General features: G+C 35.5%; 1 protein-coding gene across 1 annotated transcript in view; it reads right to left on the bottom strand.

Annotated features, from left to right (window-relative positions):
- The window catches only part of LOC101502312 (ALBINO3-like protein 2, chloroplastic), a 12,566-nt gene that overhangs the window by 609 nt on the left and 1,759 nt on the right, over positions 1-10,198 (bottom strand). Inside the window, exons 4-12 of the mRNA XM_012713724.3 lie at positions 8,920-8,991; positions 8,527-8,628; positions 2,672-2,731; positions 2,400-2,465; positions 1,396-1,443; positions 1,073-1,312; positions 914-969; positions 682-799; positions 390-480 (exon numbers count right to left, since the gene is read on the bottom strand). Coding sequence (XP_012569178.1) covers positions 390-480; positions 682-799; positions 914-969; positions 1,073-1,312; positions 1,396-1,443; positions 2,400-2,465; positions 2,672-2,731; positions 8,527-8,628; positions 8,920-8,991 — 853 coding nt within the window. The remainder of the gene's footprint in view (positions 1-389; positions 481-681; positions 800-913; positions 970-1,072; positions 1,313-1,395; positions 1,444-2,399; positions 2,466-2,671; positions 2,732-8,526; positions 8,629-8,919; positions 8,992-10,198) is intronic.

Here is a 10,198-nt window from a genome sequence, read left to right as displayed (position 1 = left end):
ATTTTTTTCAAAGTGTGCACCCCCTTCATCCCTCTTCCCCTGCCATACAGAAAATTGAAGAAATATGAAAATTTAAGCCAATCCTAAAAAATAACTAGAAGCTTTTAAAATTGCCATGCATGATATGATGCCTACCAAAATAGTTAGGTAAACTGAAAGTCAGACAACAACTGCTACTTAAACCCAAACCAAGTTCCAAAATTTGTTTTTAAGAGGAATAGAGGTGCAAATTTCAACCAGGTAACAGGTATTAGGCACTTAAGACACATTCCATGTACTAACTGTCTCAATAGTTCCTCCATCAAATGTACACTCAAGTGTTTTATGGTCATATAAAAAAAAAAAACTTAATCAGGCAGAAGTTTGATAAAATTGAAGTATGCATTTTACCTGTCGTTCACATGCAATTCCAGCCCATTGGGATGAAAGAATCAAAAAATCAACCTCTTCTGGATCAGTTGGGTGGCCAGTGAGTAAAAGCTAAGGAAAAATCAGCAAATAATTAGGCATTAATGATGCAAACTAAGTGAAATGAGAAGAAATTTCTAGTATAAGTAAATGAAAAAGAGCAATTGAAAAGAATAGTTCATGGACGAACAAATACCAGACCAGATATTATTATAAATAATAAAACCAGAATAGCAAACTTAAAACAAAACGGTGGCGAATATGAACTCACACCTTTGTTATTGCTCGCTCAAAGTATTTGATAGCTTCATCATTTATTTGCTTCAGCAATAGAACTCGTCCCATCAAAACCAAAGCTCGCAAGTATTCAGGGTCCTTATCAAGTGCCAGTCTGTATATGGGAGTTAATAAAGCATTGCCCCATCAAATCATAGATAAAGCTTAAAACTACGTTAACAGAAGGAGAAAGGATAACTTCCTTTAGTAAATAAAAAGGCTAACTTACTTTAGTAAAGGTATTGCACTTTCTTTATCATTACTGGATAGAAATGGAACTGCAAGCTGTAAACAAAATCAAACCATTAAATGGTGACAAATTCTTGGAGTTGATAAAATTTTAATGACATATCACACATGGTGCATGTTCATGTTCTTTTTCACTCACAGTGGTCAGTTCTACAGAGGACATGTTCTCTACAGGTATTTTATGCCATTTTTCAGGTGAATCCAGCGGGTTCTTTTCAGGAGAAACAGTTTCCTTGATAGCTGCTGTTGTACTATTGCCTTGCACCCCCAGTAAAGAGGATGTTTTAGAAGCACCGATTTCGTCAGAAGCTGCTTTTTGATGATTCTTGTCAAGTAACCCCAACTTTGCAAGGATAGTAGGATTTCTAAGAGCAAAGTGCTGCAAAGTTTATTTTAGGATTTATTCTACAACAGTAGCCGAAACTTAAAAAACCATGAAACACACAAAGTTTTCTTATTAACCTGAGTGAGCGTTAATGAACTATTTGTAATCCAATAGAGTTGGCTTCCCTGCAAGAATAGATTACAGTAACATAACACTACAACCTTCAGATTATGATGGAACGAGATTACCATAAAATAAAACAATTGGAATGAAAAATGGCACATACACAAATAGGAATGTTTCAGTAAAGTGATTGCTAACTAATCCTCTGTTAAAATTATGAGAAGCCAATAAAACTGAAAGCTCCCCTTTTATTTGAGATAGGTATTCATAAGTAATCATAGTTAGTTAGTAGAAATATGATTACGAGAAATAATGAGGCACATTGCCTACGAGTAAGAGGAAAGAGTGATAGAGAAGGTAGCTTGTCATTTTGATAGAGTTGGGGCCCGTTGGCATTAGAAGGTGCAGACATTCGAACCTGTGCAACATTGTAATCTAGGGGACTTTCCCAATTCTTTTGTAATAAGATACCAGTTTCTATCAAATTGACTAGGGATACCTACCCATGCAAATTCAGAAACGTGATCACATTCACAACCTCCACCTTTGGTTTCAAAACAGGAGAAGGTACCACTAGATTGAATTGTTGCAGAAAATATTAACTCTATCTAGTATCAACTACTACAGTCAAGCTAGACCAAGTTACCTAGTTAATCAGATTAACTAACAAACGAAAATAGTCTCTGATTATAAGGAAATTGTAGCTTATATTAAAAAATTTATTACAGATTTCCTTAATCTTCTGCAACCATACATCCCCATTTCTCAGAGCAGCAGTGCCTACAGATATCTTGCATGTCAGCATATTAAGATAGCTTCAAATGTAGTTTATGCGTAAAATGTGTAGTCAGTTTTGGGTTTTTTATTTTAATCCAAACCATACAGTCTTTGAAATCCGGTAGTAACCATCTCTCATATACGGTCTACTAGCATAAATTCTCAGAATGCATTGTAAAGATGTCATTTATCCAATTAACATCCTAACTATAACCACAAAATATGTGAGGAGTAAAATTACCTGAGGAATACAAAAGTTAATGACAGCTATAGGCAGCGTTAGAGAGTCCAAATATCGCTTGTAGTACTGCATTAACAGAAATATTTGAATTACTGCTTTTAATTCATTGAACTGAAGCATATACAGCGTTCTTAAACACTCTTTGTAGAATGAAATAAAGATATTTATATCACACAAAATGAAAATTTTGGAACTCGGGGATCAACTTTGTTTTTGCCAAGGAAAATTAATAGGAAGTAACACATAAAAACTGTTATACATGCTATACTCACAGTGGATAGCAAGTCAAAAATGTCCTGCGTTTCTGCAACCAAAGGTTTCTTAAAGGATACCTGATAAATCAAAAACATAAATTAGTAAACAGTCTACGACTGACTCATCCATGCCAGTAGCAAAACCTATGAGTCTGATAGGAATAGGCCAAAGCCTATTATTAGAAATGTATATAAGAGGGAAAATAGGAAGGTTTGGATGGAGCCTTCGTAATTGTAACACATGTCTAATAAGCTTGGCTTAGGCAGTTAGGAGTTTGTTAGGCAGTTAAGAGTTTGTTAGGCAGTTAGGAGTTTGTTCTATAAAAGGAAAGTAAGTGAGAATGAGCGAGTTAGTTGGGAGTTAGTTGTAACCACTGGTTGAGGAACCAGGACCAGATCGAGGGATCTATTGTATCATCTTCTATATTCATTCAATTCAATAAAGTGAGAGTTACTATTCCTAACAGAATCATATTGGTTCTGGTTAGGTATTGTTCATTGATTCAATTCAGCTTAGTCATAAATACCAGTGGTTCTATCACTAATTTGTAGCATTCTGACTTTATGTGACCAGTTTTACCACATTCATAGCATGTAATGGTCTTGTTGTCAGTAGTCTTGGAGCTAGATGGTTTTCTGAATTTGTTGTCTTTCTTCTTCAGAAACTTCTTGAATTTCTTGACAAGCAACCCGATTTCCGGCTCTTCAGATTCACTACTGGATTGATCTGAGCAGCTATCTGATTCAGTTTTCGATTGCTGGGCTTGAACCTTCAGGGATAGTCCTTTCTTTTTGCGGCTTTCCATCTCTGATTCGTCCAGTCGATGTAATTCCATTTCGTGTTCTCTTAGTTTACCAAACAAAGTTGCAGTCGTCATCTTTGCTAGATCTTTAGATTCTGCTATGGCTGTTATCTTTGGCTGCCATTCTCTGGTTAGACATCTCATTATTTTTCCAATCTGTTGTTCGTTATCCACTTGCTTTCCCAATGCATGAAGATTATTCACAATGTGTGTGAATCTGGTTTGCAGATCACTGATGGATTCGTCCCTTTTCATGCTGAATAATTCATATTCGTGCATCAGTGTGTTTACGCGAGCTCTCTTCACGTCTGTGGTTCCTTCATGTGTTTCTTGAAGAATGTCCCACATTTCTTTTGCTGACTTGCAGTTTGACACTCTAAAAAATTCTTCTGCACAAAGAGCAGATGTTATAATGTTCTTAGCCTTTGCATTATAACCTACCTTTTTCTTGTCATCATCTGACCAGTCGGCTCTAGGCTTGAGAATCATTGAGTCATTCGTTCCTGCAATCTTGGGAATATATGGACCGTTTTCAACAGCGTCAAGGATGTCTATGCCACTGGCTTCCAAGAAGATTAGCATCCTGTGCTTCCAGTACATATAAGCTGTTCCGTTGAAAGCTGGAGGTCTTGCTAACGATGCGCCTTCTCCCAGAAAATCGTTTGAGGCCATAGTGCTTTTATGAGTATTACCTCTCGAAAAGTTAGGCTCTGAGGCCAATTGTTGGTATATATGACCTCGTAATAAGCGGAATATATCAGAATGTATCAGTTCTTTATGAAATTAAATCAATTTCATACACACAGCGGAAATTAAATTGTGGCATACAAGATTAGCAAGTTTTATTAGATTGATATGAGATTAATCAAGATGCATACAAGTCAAATTATCAGATTAAACAATATTACTTATTACAGAATATGTTTAACATGCATCTAATTTTAATCACATATACAGATATATCAAGATAGTAAATCAAAGGAGATAAGGGTTAGAGAAGATTGCACCAAGGATTTATACTGGTTCAGTTGTCCACTTGACAACCTACATCCAGTCCTGCAAATCCAAACGGATTTCAGATTTTCTTCTCCAATAGAAAGAATCAATTACAGATTGTCCAGTTTCCTCCCCGAAACCTATCTATCTTAATGATCTCTTTCCTATTGATCACCCTCTGATCCTTGTAGATACTCAGCAACCTATCACAGAATCAAAGTACAACTCTTTCTTGTTGAGCACTCTCACCCAAGAAAGTAGTCACCAGTTTCTAGCTGGATTTTCTCGCTTTGTTTTTGTTTCAAAGAATTATTACAAACAGAATACAGAAAGAACAAAAAGTAGTCTTCAATCTTGGTCAAAATGGCTTCTCATAATTCTGGATATCAAAGATTTGTTTTTGAGAATCCTTGTCTTTCAAGATTGTTTAGCAGCTATCTTTTTGATTGTTGATAATCCTCTTTTTCAATTTGATCTGAAAAAGTAATCTCATAACCAAGTGTTATTGTGTATCAAGAATATTCAATGTATATTTCAGATTGATATCATTGTTATTATCATTCATGTTATTGAAAGACAGATTGAAGACAGTTTATATAGTTTCTGAAAAACACATTAATCAATCGATTTACCAATCGATTTCGTAAAGTGATAAACCAGTCTAATCGATTTGCCAATCGATTATCGTGTGTCTTGTTTTTCTTGAATCTTGAAACTATATAACCCAATCGATTTACCAATCGATTCTTTAAACAACATTTCTCAGTGATTATGTTAAGACTGATATGAATCGATTTCGTAATCGATTGCAGATGTTATGTTCAAACTGAAACACATATCAATCGATTCCATAATCGATTTATCAAATCTTCATAATCGATTAACAAATACTTAAAATCGATTTGGTCACACGCTCAGAGTTCACTGGGTTTTCAAAAGGTTTTGTCAATCGATTTGCCAATCGATTGAGTTTAAGTCAGTGACTCAGCTATTTTGATACTAATCGACGTGCCAATCGATTTGTATGTATTTGTCTGAAAACGTTCTTACCTGGGATTTGGTTCAATCGATTTCCCAATCGATTTCGACCAAATTTAACTTGATTGAAATATTACAACATAGATTGTCCAATCGATTTGTATGTCACAGGAAAAGTTATTTTGCAAGTGATTTTTAAGTAATCGATTTGCCAATCGATTACCCTTAAAACTGGGTTTCCACTGTGACTTATCCAATCGATTTCCCAATCGATTTATTTCAATCAGGTTTACTTTGTGAATTGTATAATCGATTTGTCAATCGATTACCCTCAAAACTGGGGTGCTACTGACTTGTGCAATTTTCATTTCTAATTCAGTCAGTCGATTGCCCAATCGATTATACCAACACAAACAGTTGTGTTTCCTTACACCTTTGTTATGAAATCGATTTCCCAATCGATTTGCTTTAGTCAAAAGTCAACTTTTGTTGATTTCTTGTGTTTCAAGCAACCTGTTCCAAGTGTGTAGGATTTGATTGTTGTTCCTGAAATCTTGCTCAATTCAAATATTAGATTTATCATGTATTGTATGAACATTGTTGAATTATTAATTATGTCAAAATTAGGAATCAAAGGATCAAAATCCAACACATGGAATCAGGAGTTGCAGCAGGACTCTAAATGGGTGAAACTGATGCAGAATTTGATTATTTCACCCACTGCACATCAGAATTTTGAATTGAAAAAAGGGGTTCTTTATTATAAAGGGAGGTTAGTACTGTCAAAATCATCTAATAGGATTCCTGTCATTATTTCAGAATGTCATGAAACACCTATGGGAGGCCACTCAGGGTACTTTAGAACTTACAAGAAGATTGCTACATTTCTGTTTTGGGAAGGCATGAGGTCAGATATTAAGAAGTTTGTTGAACAATGCGAGGTATGTCAAAGAAGTAAATATTCGACACTTACCCCGGCGGGATTGCTACAGCCATTGCCTATTCCGCAGCAAGTTTGGATGGATATTTCTCTAGATTTCATTGGTGCTTTGCCTAGGATAAGAGAAAAGGATACAATATTGGTAGTAGTAGATAGATTATCCAAGTATGCTCATTTCTTTGCTTTAGGCCACCCTTACTCAGCCATGGAAGTAGCTACTATTTTTGTGAAGGAAGTAGTGAAATTACATGGGTTTCCTACTACTATTGTATCAGACAGAGATCCTTTATTCATGAGCCAATTTTGGAGAGAATTGTTCAAATTGGCTGGCACTCAACTAAAAATGAGTACTTCTTACCATCCACAATCAGATGGTCAGACTGAAGTTACTAACAGGTGCTTAGAAACGTATCTCAGGTGTTTTGTGGGTCTTAAGCCTAAGAAATGGTTGGATTGGCTGCACTGGGCAGAATTTTGGTTTAATTCAAACTACAATATGTCGGCTGGTATGACTCCTTTTCGTGCTTTATATGGGAGGGACCCTCCTATTTTGTTAAAGGCAGGGGCTATACCTTCTAAAATTGAGGATATCAATCAAATGTTGTTACAAAGAGATGTTATTTTGGACGAATTGAAAGCTAATTTGTCCAAGGCTCAGAATCAGATGAAACAATATGCTGATCAGCATAGACGAATGGTGGAATTTGAGGTGGATGATTGGGTATATCTTAAATTACAGCCTTACAAGTTTAAGTCATTAGCTAATAGGCCTTATGCTAAACTAGCACCAAGATACTATGGGCCTTATCAGGTGGTGAGTAAAGTGGGACCTGTTGCTTATAAGTTGGCTTTACCTGACTATGCTAAAATTTACCCAGTATTTCATGTTTCATTGTTGAAAAAAGCTATCAAACCAAACCAGAAACCTCAATCACTACCACCTATGTTGAATGAAGAATTTGAACTTGAAGTATCACCAGAAGATATTCTGAATAGTAGAGAGGATAAACAGGGTCACTTGGAAGTGTTAGTTAAGTGGAAAGATCTACCCAACCATGAGAACAGTTGGGAATTGGCAGCTGATATTCAAGACAAATTTTCAGACTTTCAACTTGAGGACAAGTTAATTCTTTTAGGGGGGGTATTGATAGGAATAGGCCAAAGTCTATTATTAGAAATGTATATAAGAGGGGAAATAGGAAGGTTTGGATGAAGCCTTCGTAATTGTAACACATGTCTAATAAGCTTGGCTTAGGCAGTTAGGAGTTTGTTAGGCAGTTAAGAGTTTGTTAGGCAGTTAGGAGTTTGTTCTATAAAAGGAAAGTAAGTGAGAATGAGAGAGTTAGTTGGGAGTTAGTTGTAACCACTGGTTGAGGAACCAGGACCAGATCGAGGGATCTATTGTATCATCTTCTATATTCATTCAATTCAATAAAGTGAGAGTTACTATTCCTAACATAATCATATTGGTTCTGGTTAGGTATTGTTCATTGATTCAATTCAGCTTAGTCATAAATACCAGTGGTTCTATCAGAGTCTATGAGAGAATTAACTTCAACTATAATTGCACACACCAAACACATCTCAGACAGAAAACAATAAATTCACTCTAATATGCAAAAAACTAGAATCTGACTATTATTATTTTTATAGCACGTCGAATATTAGTTGTTATACTATATTTGTATACTACTTTATTGTTGACCGAGCTACTAGTGAGACGAGCAATGAAGCTTGTTTAATAAATGAGACAAAAACCAATACAAAGTTTGATTTCGTCATTATAAACAGAACAACAGAACCAGTAAGCAAACGCAGAGTATTAGATTGTCTGACTTGAGTGATCACTAGCCATTGATCAATTGCCTTTAGATCCATTAAGTTTGCCACATACTTTGGCTCAGCAATCATACTTTTATTATATCAGCTGCCCCAAATGCCTTAGTACTTGGCTCTCAACTACATTCCAACTTTATCATGGGGTTGCCACACAGACACTAATAAATTCTGATTCTCTTTTTTTTAATAGAATCAAACTGCTTCATGTTAAATGAATGCCTTTAATGCACATAGGTATGTAGATGAAGGAAAAGCAACAAAAGGTAAATAGAGATATAATAAGACCACTCATGAATATGGACTCAGTAGTCCATTACCTGAACAATAATGTAGTGCAAACCAGCTGCCAGAAAAGGAAAAATGAACCCTGAATAACCGTGAGAGTGTTCTGTTAAATTCTGGAACCATAAAGTACCACCCTGCAATATTTAGCATGTTTAAATCATTCAGCATCGATGGGTGTCTGTGTGAATAACTGAATATGGTGCAAATATCAGTCAAGACTCAACAGTTAACACAGATGCAGCCTCTCTACAGACTACACATAACTTACATGCCATCATTAAAGCTTACAGTTATCATTTTAATCCATCCAACCAAATTGAGTTGGATTTTCATGTTGGATATCTTATGAAGTCGTTTTATTTCATTCATGGAACTACAACCTTGTAAGACACGATGGGAAAACAGCATTTTAATTAGAGCCTTACACAGTTGAAACCAGGGTGACCATCCACGGACATCCTCCTTATGCTAATCATCCACAAGAAAAAGCAGGGAACCTGGAGTTAAATTAAAAACTTAAATCATGAAGAAATTTTTGTGAAGCAACTATATGATAATGTAACTTTGTTCATCCATATTTTGGTTTCTCCAGAATGATAAAAAATCAAATTATTGTACTGTGTTTTAGTATCCACTTCCCAATTACAAATTTACTATTCATAGGAAGTCGGATAGAATTCGGTCACAATGTGTAGTTTATGCAATTATTCGGTGCACTAGGCTGGATCAGAGCGAACACTTTTAATGTTGTCTGTCTCTTTGACATTAAATCTTTCAGAAAATATTGTGCTTTTATCCATTCTCCAATGTTCAGCTTACAGCTGTTTTAAAGGTATTTCCATCTCAGTTTTGCAGACATTGGGCAGCTCTGCTGCTGCATTATCACTTTTTTCTTTCTGACAGTTCCCATCCCCCTTTTGTTAGGTTTACTTTTATAGGATTCACATACTTATCTCTCACCCATTTTACAAGTACTTTCTTCCTAAACCCTATCCTCTCAAATAAAGCTTAATTGAGTATAATTAAGGGAAAATAATTTCCTCGGATGCAACAATTCAACTAATGTTGCAACTGTGGTTGGCTCAAATGGTAGGAACAGAGTTCTCCCTGAGGTATGAGTTCCTCAGTTTCTGGTGGTCGTTTATTGGTAGGCAATCTGTAAGGTCTGAGTTCTCCCTGAGGTTTGTGCACGGCCTAACCTTGGAATGAGGCATTTTCCCCTCCACCTAAACTTTCTATTTACCACAACAAAAAACTAGTAGTCAAACAATTGGGTTATTGCATTAATTGCTAAAGATGCTCATTTTAGATCAAATGCTGCACATCTTTAGCAGAGGTTTCAGCTTCTAACCAGCTCATGATGCTTCCTCTGATATTCAGGAGAGTAAGAAACAAGCTCAAATCTGAAGAAATAATCATCAAAAGTTGTTGGAAATCTTAAATTCAGGGATGTAAGAATTCTTCAAGTTTAAGCTGTCAAGATATTCAATGAGGTAATGTATAATCTCTGCATATGATATGTAATGTAAGCTATGTCCATGTAGCAACAAAATTAAATTCACTTGAACACTTAAGCTTTATTCAAAACCCTATTCTATTCTGGAGGAGAGGCTGCAGTCTTTTCCTTTTCAGAATTTAGACATAATTTGATTTCCATTTGCAGGTACTACAATTTAACACCATTAAAATATAAATATATATATA

This window comes from Cicer arietinum, chromosome 3 (genome assembly GCF_000331145.2).
Source record: "Cicer arietinum cultivar CDC Frontier isolate Library 1 chromosome 3, Cicar.CDCFrontier_v2.0, whole genome shotgun sequence".
Lineage (NCBI taxonomy): Eukaryota > Viridiplantae > Streptophyta > Magnoliopsida > Fabales > Fabaceae > Cicer > Cicer arietinum.
Note: the sequence above shows the minus strand (reverse complement) of the source record. Positions and strands in the feature narration are given on the sequence as shown.